The sequence below is a fragment of the Pectinophora gossypiella genome, chromosome 18 (genome assembly GCF_024362695.1).
Source record: "Pectinophora gossypiella chromosome 18, ilPecGoss1.1, whole genome shotgun sequence".
NCBI classification, from domain to species: domain Eukaryota; kingdom Metazoa; phylum Arthropoda; class Insecta; order Lepidoptera; family Gelechiidae; genus Pectinophora; species Pectinophora gossypiella.
The window spans coordinates 304,815-322,164 of NC_065421.1; the positions used below are offsets into that span (position 1 = coordinate 304,815).

General features: G+C 40.9%; 3 protein-coding genes across 4 annotated transcripts in view; 1 reads left to right on the plus strand and 2 right to left on the minus strand.

Annotated features, from left to right (window-relative positions):
• Positions 1-17,350, plus strand: part of LOC126375247 (serine/threonine-protein kinase D1) — a 101,421-nt gene that overhangs the window by 461 nt on the left and 83,610 nt on the right. The window lies entirely within an intron of this gene.
• On the minus strand, positions 345-8,668 carry LOC126375038 (uncharacterized). The gene is made up of 8 exons (XM_050021880.1): positions 8,313-8,668; positions 7,175-7,915; positions 5,883-7,093; positions 5,569-5,812; positions 4,856-5,062; positions 2,016-2,194; positions 658-1,668; positions 345-567 (listed from the first exon to the last, which is right to left on the minus strand). Exons 2-8 carry the CDS (start codon positions 7,880-7,882, stop codon positions 360-362), a joined length of 3,768 nt encoding a protein of 1,255 aa, XP_049877837.1. The 5' UTR covers positions 7,883-7,915; positions 8,313-8,668; the 3' UTR covers positions 345-359.
• Positions 11,225-13,742, minus strand: LOC126375039 (juvenile hormone esterase-like). The gene is made up of 5 exons (XM_050021881.1): positions 13,599-13,742; positions 13,052-13,386; positions 12,626-12,838; positions 11,582-12,370; positions 11,225-11,390 (listed from the first exon to the last, which is right to left on the minus strand). The coding sequence occupies exons 1-5, from the start codon at positions 13,740-13,742 to the stop codon at positions 11,225-11,227; spliced, it is 1,647 nt and encodes a 548-aa protein (XP_049877838.1).

The following is a 17,350-nucleotide window of genomic DNA, read 5'->3' on the forward strand; positions in this document are numbered from 1 at the left end:
TGCCGAATAAATCGTATATTCAATACAATCACGAAGTTACAAGTTCATTTAAGCTGTCCATTCATTAGCGATGTTCTAATAAGAGTCTAATAGGTTACCTAGCATCAATTATCACTCACTACAGTTATGCAGTACCTACATTGTTATAAATTTGATGAATCTATAGTCATATTATCTTGTTTGATCATTTAATGGTATTCATTTCATTGTATTTTATTTAAAGATGTTTTTGTTGTGTATTAAATTACATATTTAACAGTCTTTACCAAATTAACCTAATATACTAACCTAGCCTTTAATAAAGTCAACAGGAATTGTAAATATTTAAACCTAATATTAAAATACAGTTTATCTTTCCTTTATTGATTGTCAAAACTATGATTTCTATAAAAAGAGTAATAGATCTGATCCCAGAAGACGAGTCGCTCTGCGGAGTTGGGCTTGGCCATATTGAAAATTTTGCCTATGTGCAGACACGCGGATGGGAAGCCCGCAACCTCCAGCCCATTTGTGTTGATGGGTTCCCATACTACCGGCACCAGTTCAGATGTCAGTGGTGTTGGGTCACTGAAATAATCAGCAATTGTTATATTATTTCCACTAGCCTTTTATACATTAATACACACATTCTATATTTACATTTATTGAAAATCTTACCCAATAGTCATAAAATTCTTCCATAAAGTGACCAGTATATCCGACATTTTCTTTCCTTCATTTGGCTTCAGATCATCAGTAAAAATACTTTTGTAAATGTCTCCATAAACCGTTTCAACGATACGTCTGTTTACAACCTGATACTCATATTTCATGATGTACAACGGAGCTGGAGATCTTGCGGCGTACAATACTGCGAATTTATGAACTGGATAGTCCATACAGATATCATTAATATATTCTTTAAAGATTTCTACAATCTTTTCTTTTAATAAATGTTCATTTTCCGAAAAATAAAAGTCCTTAACCATCTCGGAGACCTTGTGTCTTGATTTGTCATTATCAAATCTCAAATTGTTAGGCAGCCAGTTCTCAAATACTTCAGGTATTACTGTGAACTTTTCGTAGTTTGCATTTATTAATGGCATTTCCTCTGAATTTGTGTAAGCTATCAGCATTGGGACTTTGTGATAAGTATCATGCTGAAATATCATCATTGGATCTTGGTCCAACAAGCTGTGTGCATAGTACATGTTGTTTTCAACACACGGCAAGAAGTTACTTGATATACTGGCCAGTTTCGATTCAGAAAGATTTTGATAGAATTCAACCAATTCATAAGCTTTTCCATTGCCTTCATACCCCAGTGATATGGCTATATCGTAAGCTGTGGAAAACGGATTGTACGACATAGCCGTGGGAGACAAAACTGAGCCAGACTCTAATATAACTTTATGAATTATTCCATTCGTCAATCCAGAGAGAAGGAGAAGCTGTATTGATATTGCCCCGGATCCAGTTCCGTATACAGTGACGTCATCAGGGTTTCCTCCAAAACTCGCAATATTCTGTTGTATCCAGTGAAGCGCAGCCATCTGGTCCTTGAGCCCAGCATTGCCAGGCGCTTCAGGGGTGCCCAGACAAAGAAACCCAAGAGCTCCCAATCGATAATTGAAAGTCACTATCACAAAATCTTTGATAAGACGTATTGCTGGTTTGTAAGCACCCCACCTGCAAAATGTAATTGTTTGCTTTGATGACTAGATTGACTATAAAATATGTCTTGTTAAATACCTTAATATTCCCTGGCATCGACGGAAGGGAACAGCAAGTGAATGTAGATATCCATCTTAGGCTATATCGTCACTTACCAACAGGTCAAGATTATGGCCAACTGCGAACCTATAGTAAAAGAGCATCGTGGATCTAGATACCCATCTTTCAAACTTGGCGCTTGGGTAAATAGAGAAAGAACCGATTATACCCGTAAGGACCGACCTATTATTTGTTTACTCGAGTTGTTACCCAAATACCAGGTGGACTGCCAATCTATAATGATTAACGGCGATGTCTATTACCCGCTATGGAAGCCTCCATCATGCACATGCACGAGCACGGGCAGCGGGGTGTCCATGCGCTCGGGCACGAACACGTTGACCACGAGGCAGTTCTCGTCGCCAGCGCCGGAGCTCTGCAGGCACTTCACCCTGTACGTCGCCTCCAGAATGCCGTCCCATTCCGGCGGTGGTAGGGCTATCTGCCAACATAAGACCGGAAGTCCATACTAATATTATAAATCGTCTATTTGTTACCTTTTCACACCTAAACTGCTGCTGGATTTAGGTGAAAATTGGCACTCAGGTATAATCCCAGGAATGGACATATTATTACGGGCGTTTTCCAGGGGCGAAATTAGTGTACTTAGTGAGATAACTAAAGTTCACGCCAACGAAATCCGGGGTGGACAGCTAGTGCTTTCAGTGACACAGACTTTTGGGCTTTAATTCATGACAATTGGAGTTGGCCTATAGTCTGTTCTTAAAAGTGTTAATAATGCCTAACAGCCACATCAGCACGGCGCCAAAAAACTTAGAATGTCGGTGGAGATGTGACCCACAATATTGTGAAAACACGTGTATAATTTGCACGGTAAAGATCACATACGAGGGGAGGTCAAAAAGTTCGCGGAATGGAGGGGTTGGAGGGGGTTGGTTTGCTCGTACAGGTAGCCGCTAGTTGCACACCTCATTAACAGTATATGTACCAAGTTTGAAGCAAATCGGGTCATTAACGTTTGAACTATCGACCAGCAAACAAGTGAATCGGGAAGAACTCAGCGAATATGGAGAAAATTGAACACCGCGCCGTCATTAAGTTCCTCACCAAGCAAGGAAACACCGCTCAGACGATTTTTCAAGAGCTGTTAGCAGTTTACGCGGACTCTGCCCCTGGTAAAACCATGGTTTACAAGTGGCATAGTCTTTTCAAGCAAGGAAGAGAGTCGATTGAAGATGTCCCCCGCTCCGGACGGCCCATTGAGGCCACCACACCGGAAATCATCGAAAAAGTAGAGAAACTTGTATTAGAAGATACCCGCTTGAAGAAGAAGCAGCTTGCAGCAATGGTCGGTGTATCCAAAACAAGTATTTTAAATATCCTACATCAACATCTTGGGATGACTAAGGTCAGCGCAAGATGGGTTCCAAGAATGCTCACGCCACTTCAAAAAAGCGAGCGTGTCGAGTGTTCTCGCCAGTTTTTAGAGCTCTGTGGAGAGAATAAGGACGAAGTTATGGCCCGGATTGTTACTGGAGATGAAACCTGGGTTCACCACTATGAACCTGAGTCGAAGCAAGAGTCGATGCAGTGGCATAAAAAAGGCACACCTCCTCCAAAGAAGTTTAAGGTGTCACAATCGGCCGGAAAGATCATGGCCACTATTTTTTGGGATACAGAAGGTATTTTGCTGATTGATTATAAAGATCGTGGTTTGACTATAACGGGACATTACTACGCTTCTTTACTGGATAGATTGAAAGAGGCTATCAAGGAAAAAAGAAGAGGAAAGCTGTCAAGAGGTGTGCTCCTTTTGCACGACAACGCACCCGTCCACACGTGCCATGTTGCGACGGCTGCCATTCACCGATGCGGGTTCGAAAAATTAAACCACCCGCCTTACAGTCCAGACTTGGCCCCCAGCGATTATTATTTGTTCCCAAAAATGAAAAAGGAACTGCGTGGACGAAAATTTGGCGATGATGAAGAAGTCAAGTCTGCAATTTCGGCCTATTTTGACAGCAAAGAGAAATCTTTTTTTTATGATGGAATAAACAAATTATTTGATAGATCCGGAAAATGTGTTAAGGTTAAGGGAGAATATATTGAAAAGGAAAAATAGTTTCGTGTTTAATTTCGACCCCCTTCCCCCTCATTCCGCGAACTTTTTGACCTCCCCTCGTACGAGTGCAAAAAGTACGCTTCATTTGGTTTCTCTACTCGATGATCAACATTATTCCGAAGTTTGTTACGTAAATTTAGTCGACCTTTCCGTAAATACGTTAATATTATAATTTAATCAATTTCATATCAAACGGGGATAATCCGTTCCCACCCTCACGTAGGGTAAAGTGATTTGGTTTCGGTTTATTTTGAGCCACAGGCCAGTTTGAAACTAATTTCCTGAAAGCCTCCAAATTAGCACAAATCTTGTTAACGTTGTCCCTTAACACATGTCTATTGTTCGGTGTAAATAAGTGTTTACCTTCATTAAATTGGCTCACGTTGACGTAAGCTCCCACAATAAGCATTGACCTAATTAAAACCTCGTTCTACTTTCTGCGAATGCGGCGGAAAAGCGAATATAGTTGTTCCGGTATGAACCCTGGAAGATTCTAGATGTATATTCTAGAACGCGCCACAGCCGTGTCTTTGTTCATTCCCTGATTTAGCGTCCTTTAGACCACATCACCAGGAGGCCGCTTGTCACCTTATTATTGATGTTCTGAGATTATTTATTACACGTCAATGCCTGAGATGCGTATGTACTCTGTCTCAAATTGTCACACTGTCACCGCATGATTAGTTCATGGTGGTGGTTCATCATGGTGTACCCACCCGAGCTTTCTTTGTTAGACCAGCTTGACAATTGGGGAGCCTTATCGCCCTATGTAATAGTTGCCAGGATGTTATTAGAACATAATCCCTTAATTGATTTTCACGTCATTCCCGGCGTGAACTACAGCAGAAAAGTTACAGTTACATGTAGAGGCATCACGTCACCGTTAATTTATAGACGAGAAAACCTCGTATTATTTTATCATATATCAGCCACGCTTTGTTTGCGCCACAACCTTAACGCCTAAATCCACGATAACAATCTCCATTGGCACCGCAATCAGATTTCGTAAATGGTTCTGACCTTGAACCGGTCTGTGGGCCTGAAGGGGCTGGCGTAGGGGATGCCGAGGAAGGCGTAGTGCTGCGGGCCCAGGTAGCCGCGCACCCGGCCCTGCAGCAGGGTGACGTCACGCCGCGGCCGCCACGGCAGCGGTGGCACGCGCACCGCCACATGCTCCGCTCCACATACCACCCCTATCACCACCACCACCACCCCCACCAGCATGCCCTCACCCCTCACGATACTCAACGACACTTTCCTCCGTTACAATCCCTTCATTATTAATTTAATTATCCATCAAGTTCATCACTCACATCAACCTTTCGTTTAAGTGCGAAATTTATAGCAAATTAAACGGGATTTACTGGTAAGACACCGTATAGCTGGATCTAGTCACGAAATGATCGTAAATCCGCACTTCAGTTTATGTTTGAACGGTGCTATCAAAACACTGTCTTTGCTTACTAAAACAATGGCTGCTTAGCATTTATTGTATTAGTTGCGCATATTTTAGTGCAACAACAAGGAAATAATGTACTCAACGAGTTGCAATAATTTATATTTTGGAAAGAACAAGACAAGGAGAATACCACTTACAATAAATAAACAGTGAATACAAACGTTTTTACAAAGTACTTGGCTTGAATGAACCTACGAGTTTATCTCGATAGGAAAACACTCGTAATGCATTAGATTAATTGACTGGTCCCATTTTATTTACCTATTCTTTAGTATGACAATTGTTTTCGCAAACCGAGCAACAACAGAGCGGTGGTGAGGACGAGGAGGCTTGACTGCATCTCCCGCGCCAGGTTACGCTCAATGTAATGGTCCTCGTAAATCTGTGTCCAAAGCGCCAGGCGACTCACATGCAGACCCTTCTGCAACTCCACTTCTGAGTCTATTGACAGCCATTGTTCATTTGCTTCTTCAGTATTTTCCAACTCATGCCACGCCACATCATCGATAGATGGTTTTCTGTAAAAAAATATATAAAATCAGTCACAGAATATAATGTTATAGATTTTATTCATTTATGAAGTCTTACCCTTCTTTTAAGAATGCGACCCACAAATCTGTTATCATAGTGACAACTTGTTCTTCATCAGTACTTTCTAGTGGTACATCATCGTCTTGCACGAAAGTGTAGCCTATGATATCACCTCGCGCTGCCCCATGCACAGTTGACAATAATGCTCCCGACTCTCTGTTTAGGTCTCCAACAAAAGAAAATTCATACAAATATACATTAGCCCCCGCTTTTACTAAATCTCTTGACACTCTAACCGCAGGCCCGAGGTAGTAAGCGTCCGTGTAACTGAGAGATACATTGTGTATACTGCTCGTGTTTATGTTGTTATCATAAAAATATTGCTTTTTAACTTTCTCGGCTACTTCGGATTTTTCATTTTCATCCTTGAACTTCAAATCGTTTGGTAAAAACCGCGAAAAATTACTATTCAATTGACATAAAGTATCACCAGTATGTTGCATAGCTTCATGCAAGCCCGCATGATTGGCTGAACCTATCAAAAAGGGAATGTTAATTTTTGTATTCTCGGTTTGTAAAAATGTCCAGGGAGTTTCATTCATGAACGCATCAGGGCCAGTTTCGACACATGGCATGAAGTGAATGTCTTTTGCTGAAGTTAACAATGATTCTAGATTAATTTCATTTGTAATGTCCTCTTCTAGAGCTTCAGTTAGTTTCGTAACTTTTTCTTGTGGATTCCTATCTATGGCCCAAGGAGCTAAAACTGACCCAGACTCAGTTATCACTCCACTAACGTAATTTCTAGACTTTTGGGATAGAGCCAAATATCCTGCCAAGGCGCCGGACATGCCATAACCACTCACAACTATATTTGAAGAATTCCCTCCAAAATGTTCTATGTTTTCTTTAGTCCAGCTTAGTGCCAAGGTTAAATCTTTTAAAGCAGCGTTTCCAGGAGCTACGTCGTTGTTCATACAAAGAAAACCGAGTGGACCGACTCGATAGTTCGGTAGAACTAGGATGATTCCTTTAGGTACTAGATAATCTGGACCGTATATAGTCGGATCAGCACTTCCCGTACGGAATTGTCCATCGTAGATATGGAAGAGCACTGGCGCGTTTTCGACGTCAGAAGGTGCAAACACACTTAGTGTCAGACAGTCTGTTTCTCCGACAAATTTGTCGTCTTCGTCTATTTGAGGGCATCGTTTTTCATGTTGGTTTGCTTTGTGAATAGTTTCCCATGGCTCTGGTTTGACTGGTGGCTAAAAAAGTTAAAACCATCATTTTAATATAGAATTTTAACGTAAATATGTTGTACAGTAGTTATAATTGAATATATTTACCTCAAATAGACCCGAAAATGATCCGTAAGGAATGTCTATATAGCTTCGTATTCCTGATTCGCCGTCTTTATAAAATCCTTGAACAGGTCCACTCTCAGTTTCAACAACAAGATTGATCGCATTGCTTTCATCGCTCTCCTTAGATCTAGAAATTTGTGGTTCATCAGTCTGAGATGTTGCCTCAGTTGCATCAACTTCAGGAGTTATCCCAGTTGCATCTGAATCAGGAGTAACCTCAGTTGCGCCTGTTTCAGGAGTTGCATCTAGTTCAGGAGTTGCCTCAGATGTATCTGGTTCCTGAGTAACGTCCGTAGCATCTAATTCAGGAGTAACATCAGTTGCGTCTGGTTGAGGTGTTATCTGAGTTTCTTCAGTTGTGCCGCCTTCTCTTTCACCTCCATTCCCATTGTCTCCTAATCCATCTGCTTCTGGTCCTAAATTAAGTTCATTACCACTGTCCTCGGTGTCCTTGCTTCCACCCCCGCCTCCACTCGTTTCCTCGATGCTTTCTTGTTTGTTTTCGCTCTCATCAATATTGTTCCCATCAATAATATGCAGTTCATCACTTTCCTTTCGTGTGACAATGACGGGTGTAGCAGTTGTATCTGGAAAACCAGGGAGCTGAATGTCTTGGTCAATAGCTACCAGTTGGGCGCAGCCTATTGCTATTACCGCTGCGCCAATCCATACTGATAATTTATATCGCATTGTGTATCTAAATGACTTTTCCGGTACTCATTCCTGTAAAAAATAGGGTTTAGTATATGTTCTTTTACATTAAACAAATCTTATAGAGTATATCTTACACGAGAGCAAAATCGTGCAACATTAATCGATTTCCGAGAGCACAATGCACAAACTACTTTATCAGCATCTCTGTCTTTACTACTTTCCAATTTCATTTACATTAGACCATAATAGCTGTTGTTTTGCCAAACTTCCATAACAACAGATTTGTTGATACTCGAAACTATCGGGACATCAATATCTACTATACCCCTTTTTGTATTACTGAAACTTGGTAACACCTCCTAAGTGTTTCCATCAGCAGATACCTATCGTCACCGGTCGTGATAAAATCACACATGCAACTTTCTTTTCTAATATTTTTGTAACTTTTTAACTGTATATGACTTACCTATCGTGTGCTATGCGGCGTGGCGCTGCATCAATGCAGAGCTTGGCACTGCCAGCCTGTCGGGGAGATAAGCCATCGATCCTTGGACAATCGCGGCCACTCGATAACACCCGAACTTCCCACCATTCATGGCACCAACAAAGAACGCCGCTTTCTAACGAAACCGTCTTTGTTAGTATTCTTTTAAACGATTCAGTTCCCGCAAGTTGCCACTGCGGAGTGCCTACTAGCGAGTGAAGCTAATTGCTGTGTTGACAGACAATCGGTTTACATATTAGGTATTTTTGTGGATTCAAAAACCAAAAATGTATAAAAAACGAATTTCAACTGAAACATGTTGCTATATTGAAAGACAGTGTAGTTGTGAGTGCTCGTAATTTTCCTTTTTCTTATCTTTTAATATTCGCATTAATCATTACCTACTCACATCGACAACAAGTGTTATTATGTAAACAATAGGATGATTACATTACGCAGTGCGCCGCACATTTTGCGTCTAAATAAATCCTTTTCATAATGTTCACTAAATATCACCATAAGGTTCAACATAGTCGTAAGACTTTGTATTAACAGTGGCTGCAGTTGTCTTTGATTACTTGTGGCTCTGCCCGCCCCGTTGGGGATTACGGGCGTAAGTTTTTAATTGTATGTATATTGTGTTTATTTTGAAATATATTTATCAGCCGTTGGTCCCGGTTACTACTTACTGATATAAGTCGTTACATAAGTCATATCAGGGGCCTTTGGCGGCAGGGTTGATAAGGTTGGTAATCCACCTCACAACCCACACGATAAAAAGAGTAGAATGTATTGAAATATATTTGGTGGAAAAGACTTTTCTACTCATTTGTACAGTGAGCTTAGCCACTATCACCGAATTCGCAATCTATCAACCAGTATCAGACACTCATGATAAGCAGAGCTTTATCTATACAAACTTCGACTCAAACAATGACACCGGTTTTTCACTTTTAATCAACAAAATTGTCTATCCTCGTGATAGTACTTCACTATCATGAGGATAGACTTTTTTTTGTTTTGGTTTTCCCCGAAGGGTAAGGCAAAGGGAACTATGCCCATACAGCCATGTCTTACGTATTCTTTTTCTTGATGATTGATGAAATGATGAAAGGTGATGATGATGAAACCTAAGCCCCCACCCTCGAAGTAGACTCCTACTCCGAACCCCAAACGAATTAACTCAAAAGTCTGCATAAACTTTCGAGTTATGAAGCGGCTTCTTGGCACGAAGCGAAAATAGGCAGATACACTTTGTTCATTGAATACTCCAATATAATAACACTCGCGAATGTCTTCCGACTAACTTAATGCGCTCATTAACCACAAAACACCACTTCGTATTAATTATTTAGACTATTCAATGAAGAAAGCAACTGTCCCGTTTCCCGCCAAAAAGCCTGAGGATAGACTATACTATTTAAGTTTTTTTTTTTTAATAACGATGAATGGTAAATGAAAAACCTTTTGACTTCCATACATTATTTTTTATTAGTTACGTACCTTAATTAATGTGACGTTCCTCAGAAACAATGATTTTCCTTCGTTTATCCTTCTAATTTCAAGGACAACAGACGTATACATCTTTTCCCCAAAAACAATATAGAAGCTTTTAACTTGATGTTTACCTATTTACTCGGGTACTTAATTTTATTCCAAAATACAATATAATGGTCTTCTTCTTCTTCGTCGTTCCCTCACTGCTGAGGATCGCGACCACAGGTTATGGTTTTCCACTCGGTACGGCTATATGCTGCGTGGACCGCCCTCTGTATGCTGCAGCCCACTGTCTTCCTCACGATGTCAGACCACCTCGTAGGTGCCCTTCCTCGCGCACGTTTGCCATCCATTTGCCCAACGATGATCTGCTTCTCCAGACTGTGCTTCGGAGACCGCATAATATGTCCGAAGAAGCTTAGGACTCGATTCCGGCATATTGAGGAGAGCCGCGTCGTGATCTTGATGAATATAATGGTAGGAGCGTATATAAAAATTATGTTGCTTCTCTTTATTTTGACCAGAATAATAATGAGTGGTGGACGTAGTCGTAATTGTGCCTGGGTGTAAAAAAAAGAGTTATCATTTATACCCAATAACAAAGTTAAAAGATGGATATGTCTGTTATCCGTGAAATTACCAGTTGAAACGAAGGAAAATCTTGACAGCACCATCTATATTGTTTTTCAGGAACGTAGCGTGAAAAGTTCCTCGTTGTAGTGTCCAGGATGTGAGCGCTATGACCGTGGTTAAAACGTAACGAAATTCAATTCTCAAAACAACCAACTTTTACATTAGCCCGACAAACAATAAACTATACTTTTATAGGACTTCGTAATAGTATTTTGGCAACCTGCTAATTTTATATCTTTGAGGGAAAGACTGTTTATAGAGGGCGTGATGTAAAAAGCTAGCCGTTATGATGAGTAATGATGACTCAACATTGACGCAATTCAGGTTCTATTGCTATGACGAAATCATTAAAAGCTTATACGAAATACTCTCTATGCTATGTGAATTTCGCTTATCAGTGCAGCTCAACCTATATTATTCGTAGAATTCCGTAAACATTCACCTGTCGAGTGACAAATTTGGTAGTCGATAATTAACCCTTTTATCAAAGCTTTTTTTTTGTATGTTGCAGGTAAGATAAGGGAATCGCAACACTTTAACAACAAACAGTAAGTCACAAAGTATATCGTAATAATTCAGAAACTTCGGATGATGAATCTTAATAAGAGTAATACGTCACCTCACGTCCCTATTTGACGGTTCTTGGTTCTTTAAGCGGAAGTCCATATTGCCAATCACGAGTCTCAAATAGGGTTGGCTAAGTCAGAAGAACAGATATGAAAACAGGGGGATTTTATTTCATAAAGAGTGTGTAATTTTAAAATTTATACGGCTATTTGGTCCCGAGCCATGATACCGTCGAAGAAATCGAGCATGCTACGCTGGTCCGGTGTGAGCTCAGCCAAGTGTTGCACCGCGGCCGAGTGTAGCTCCAGGTATCGAATCCCGTCGCGGTCCACCGGCTGCCACGAGGAATCGGGTGCTGGGTGGCTGAAAACAAATATTTACTTCTTATTATGTTAGATAGATAGATAGAATCTTTAAAAATGTTCAGAAAATTAACTTAGACCGAACGCATTTTGGATGCGTTTTCATACGACTTCGCTTATGAAATGTTCTGTTATGTCTACCAAATTAACCTTGTAATGCAAATTCTCGGATTATTACAGAAGCTATCTCACCTATACCGCATGAAGTTGACGACGTATTGATTCATGAGCCGCTTCATGTCGTAGTCGCTGTCACTGTAAGGCACACGCACGGAGTTACAGTGGAACAAGTAGGTCATGTCCTCTATATGGGCAGCACCCGTGTAGTTGACACCCAGCGCTGTCCGCAGCAGACTAAAATCGGCGTCGTACGGGAACTGATACAGGAAAACCGGCGCGCCGTCGGTCCGCGACCGATAGTCGGCCACCTTTAATGCCGTGTAGTGGAAGAACTGCTCCGTAACCAACTTCACATACTGATCCATACTCGGCGTGCCGTTAAAGTACCTCTGCTCGATTTGCATAGCACGAGCGAAAGCTACCTGCGTTGGCACCGAAGTTGTCACCGTCGGCGACACCACTACCAGTGGGTTATCGTTGATCCTCGATACCATATCAATCTCCTCGAACCTCTTCCTGAAAGTCTCGGCTTCGACGTCCGTGAAACCCAAAAGCAGTGGTATATCGTTGCCGGTGCCGTTTTGTAATAAAAGTTCGGGATCATCAGAAAGAATTCGTTTGACTCCTGGGAGACGGGATTCAACGACAGGATAAAAGACCCCTAAGCCATTCTGGTCTTGGAGCAATTTATTCATCTCCATTATTTTCTCCAGAGGCATTTTGAGGAGCTGCTGGTGGATGTCGTCGGGGTCGGTGGAGTTAATGCCGAGGCCTGTGATAAACGCGTTAGCCATGGATTGCGCGTATAACGGTGACGTTGTGAAGAAGACGGGCATGGCTGTCCCGCTCATCAAGATTGTTCTGAAATACAAAAATCGAGTCCTTACATAACAAACACCCAAGCTTAAGTGACTAACAAAATATCTGAACGGCGTGATGGGAATCAGTTTTAGATGTTACCAATTACCTACCAATTCATTCGATAGTGTATCTATTTTGTAAACATCGACATATCAAATCTCGGAGCTCTTGGGTAAGGAAGTGCGTTGAATGTGGTTTGACAGTTATTTCAGCTAAATAATCCAGTACTAAAAGACTTTTCAAAAGGTATAATACCTTTTGAAAAGTCCTTGCGCCTCAGGCGACAGAGTGAGCAGATGCGCGGAGACTGCGCCGGCGCTCTGTCCGCCGAGTGTGACGTCATCAGGGTTGCCGCCAAAGTTGCGCGCGTTATCGCGCACCCAGCGCAGGAGTGTGATCATGTCGCGCAGACCGTTGTTGCCCGGGATTTTGGTTGAGTTCAGAGACAGGAAGCCGAATACATTCAATCTGGAATACATGTTAAATAGAGATAATTCATAAGATTTTTAAAAATATTTTATGTCATCGTATACTTTACCTCAGTTCAATAACTTTGAAAACGAGGAATAGAGACATAAGTTTCAGTAATTTTAGTAGTATCGATGTATCGTACAGACTTCCGTGCCGAAACTTCCTAAGGAATACGATCATGGTAAAAGCTGGTGAAATAGTGATCTGTACCTGTAATTGAAGGTGATGACAATGACCCCATGACTGACAAGATACTCGGGTCCGTGGAGGTCGGAGTCTCCGGAACCGAACGCTAAGACTCCACCGTGGATGAACACCAGGATCGAGAGGCCAGTCGCGTTGTTCGGCGCTTCTTCTACTGACGAATTAACTTGGCTTTCACGAGGCAGAGCCGAGATCGGGACGTGGATATTGGCATGGATGCACGCCTCGCTCATGCCTCGCGGCCTCATCAACGGGCCATATAACACATCTGTCTGCGGACATATATCACCTTCGTTCGTTGCGTCCAACAGATGGTCCCACGATTCTGGTGCTTGCAGCTCCTGCAATTGTCGAAAGTATATTCGATAATATCGGGCGCCCACCTCACCCCCTCTGGGTCTTACTTTAATCTTAAATGGCCGTAAGCCGCTAAGGAGTAAGGGGGAGCGCCTCGCTCGCACTTACGCGTTAGTCGGCACACAGTAAGAATGAGATTTTTGTACGGAGCGTTTACGACGAGTCCGGGTATCGAATTCAGTGATAGTGACAATACCTTAAACCTCAGCTCTCCAAGCGGCTGCCGAGCGTAGGGCACGCCCCTGAAGCTGGCGTAGTAGACCCCGCCGTACTCGGACCAGCGGCGCGCGCCGCACACCCAGCCGGCCGACGTGCGCGCGCGCACCTCACATTCTTCCATCCGCGCCCATACGGACGCTGAATCACGTGTATAAAAAAAGCCAGAATAAAAAAAACCTAATTGTTGAAAAGAATACGAGTACCTAATTCGTCTTAGAATTCAGTATTAACATTCCCTATTGTCTCCGCTGAATAATATCCAGCTACACCGATTTTCTATTTCAGTTTAAAAAATATAATAGTAGTAGAAGACTTACCGCCGGCGCAGACAAGCAGAACTAACAGGCAGCTCTGCACGGTCATTATTTATTTATTTATATAGACATTTGCAACATTACAGTATAAACCATGTCGCCAAGGGGGTGCGTTCTCCACTGGAGCCCCATCGTTCACTCACTCGTTATATACTAGCCAAACAGCAGCCTAACACGGATCACATATTAATTCATATGCATACATACGTAGAAGTGTTGAAAAAAACAAAGAATAAACAAATGAGTATGAATATGGTAATTGTATCGTCACGCATGTAGCCTTGACATAAACATCTTGCCTACCAGGGGGGTTAAAAACATTCATTCAACACAACACACTACATTCTGTATAGGATATCCGTATATGTTCTGTATCAATAATCAGTTTGCTAGCGCTAATTACATTGCTTTGGTATATTACCGTATTATTCCATTAAATAACCTGTTATATCAATTTTCTAATAATGTGTGATATAAGTAACATTAATACCGAACTAGACAATGTATCTATTTCGGAATCTATGCTCATTGAACCGAGAGATTGTAAGAGTAAACTTAAATATCACAACAGTCTAAAAATAATCTCTTATAACATCAGGAGTATTCACCGTAACCTGGATCAATTTGTGGCTTTTCTTAAAATATTAAATGTACCTTTTGATATTTTAATACTGACGGAATGTTGGTTATCCGATTTTAAGCCTCCTCCTCAACTCGAAAACTACAACTTGCATCACTCTGAAATTACTCATAACCAAAATGACGGTATAGTTGTTTACATGTCAACGGACATTGCCTATGAAATAGAACAATTATCTTTTACTGATGCCAACTGCCTGCTTATAACACTAAAAACTGACACAGCTATTTTGTGTTTATATAGATCACCGTCAATCAAAAATATAGACCAGTTTTTATCTTCGCTTGACACCAACTTGAAAGCTCTTACTATATACAAAACAATTATTCTTATAGGAGACATTAACCTGGACATAAAACCTCATTTTACTGACGGTAGAAGTGAGGAATATTTAAATCTTCTTGCTGTACACGGTCTTCTTCCAGCGCACACAATACCAACTAGACTGAATAACTGTATTGACCATGTCATCTTAAAAACTTCTTATGAATCGCAAACATTCATAATTAATTTTCACATAACGGATCATCTGCCCATCTTGTTCAATTTGCATAATCTTCATGTGAGTCGAAACAATATCAGAAAAACAAAGAAAATAATTGATTACGAAAAAGCAGCAACAGAATTTAACAACCTTGATTTGTCATATATTCTTACAGATGATTCCCCAGATAACGCTGCAGATAAAATAATTACATGCATAAAACAATCCCTAGACGCCAACACAACAATAAAAAAGATTCCGAATAGGAAGAAAATCATTAAACCCTGGATGACCCCAGGATTGTTACGTTGCATTTACCATAGAAACTATCTTCATCAACAAGCCAATAAATCTCCATACAATGAAATTCTTAAGACCAGTTATTTACGATACCGAAATTTTTGTAACGACTTATTAGACCGGCTTAGAACAGAACATAAAAGATCTCAAATAACCAACTGTAAATCCCTAAAACAAACCTGGAAGACTGTTAGAGAGATTACCAACACTACTATAAGCAAAAATCCGGCCGTGGAACTGCTAAAAACCCAGCCTAATGATCCTCAAACATCAATAAATTTAATCAATAGCTACTTTTCTGAAATTGGCCAAAAACTCGCTTCTCGGATAAACACCAATAGTAGTAATAATACATCTATACCAATTATACCAAGTGAAACAGGTCGCATTTCTTATCCTGACTCCTTTGTACTCTTACCAACGGATGATCTAGAAATTGAAAACTTGATAAACAATTTAAAAAATGACTCTTCAACTGGTTGGGACGGAATCCCATCCATTTTTCTTAAACAAATAAACAAAAAAATATCTCCTATATTAACACATATATTTAATTCATGTTTTGGCGAAGGCACTTTCCCTCGATGTTTCAAACGATCTGTGATTCATCCAATTCATAAGAGTGGTGGTAGATCCAGTGTCGAGAACTATCGCCCCATAGCAGTCCTAACAGCATTGTCGAAGATCCTAGAAAAATTAATAAACAAACGTCTTATGAATTATCTAGTCAATAAACAAATTATCTCCACCTCGCAATTTGGTTTTCAGCCAAACAAATCCACAGAAAGTGCAGTTATAGAACTTGTCAACACTGTGGCTAAGTCACTGGACAACAAAGAAAAGACTATCGGTGTTTTTCTCGATCTGGCGAAGGCTTTCGACACTGTTTCCGCCACCATCCTACCCCGAAAACTTGAATCTATCGGAATTCGAGGTGTCCCGTTAAAACTATTTCAAAGCTTTCTAACGAACCGAAGCCAAGTCGTGAAAATTGGCAACCTTTGCAGCTCAGAGCTCCCAATAACCTGTGGTGTACCGCAGGGTAGTGTGCTTGGGCCAAGCCTTTTTCTTATTTACATAAACGATCTGTGTAATTATAAACCCCCCAATGGTAGTATCTTTTCCTATGCAGACGACACAGCTCTTGTATTTAAAGGAAAAACTTGGGGTGAAGTGAAAAAACGTGCAGAAGAAGGCTTGGCCCACGTTGCTTCTTGGCTAAAAACAAATCTTTTAACTCTTAATGTCCTTAAATCGAAATACATAACCTTTAGTCTAAAAAATGATCTTTTACCAAATTCTGAATTCAACTTAAAACTCCATACATCTTACTCATGCATAGACTCGTATACATGTACGAGGGGAGGTCAAAAAGTTCGCGGAATGAGGGGGAAGGGGGTCGAAATTAAACACGAAACAATTTTTCTTTTTCAATATATTCTCCCTTAACCTTAACACATTTTCCGGATCTATCAAATAATTTGTTTATTCCATCATAAAAAAAAGATTTCTCTTTGCTGTCAAAATAGGCCGAAATTGCAGACTTGACTTCTTCATCATCGCCAAATTTTCGTCCACGCAGTTCCTTTTTCATTTTTGGGAACAAATAATAATCGCTGGGGGCCAAGTCTGGACTGTAAGGCGGGTGGTTTAATTTTTCGAACCCGCATCGGTGAATGGCAGCCGTCGCAACATGGCACGTGTGGACGGGTGCGTTGTCGTGCAAAAGGAGCACACGTCTTGACAGCTTTCCTCTTCTTTTTTCCTTGATAGCCTCTTTCAATCTATCCAGTAAAGAAGCGTAGTAATGTCCCGTTATAGTCACACCACGATCTTTATAATCAATCAGCAAAATACCTTCTGTATCCCAAAAAATAGTGGCCATGATCTTTCCGGCCGATTGTGACACCTTAAACTTCTTTGGACTTCTTGCGCTGACCTTAGTCATCCCAAGATGTTGATGTAGGATATTTAAAATACTTGTTTCGGAT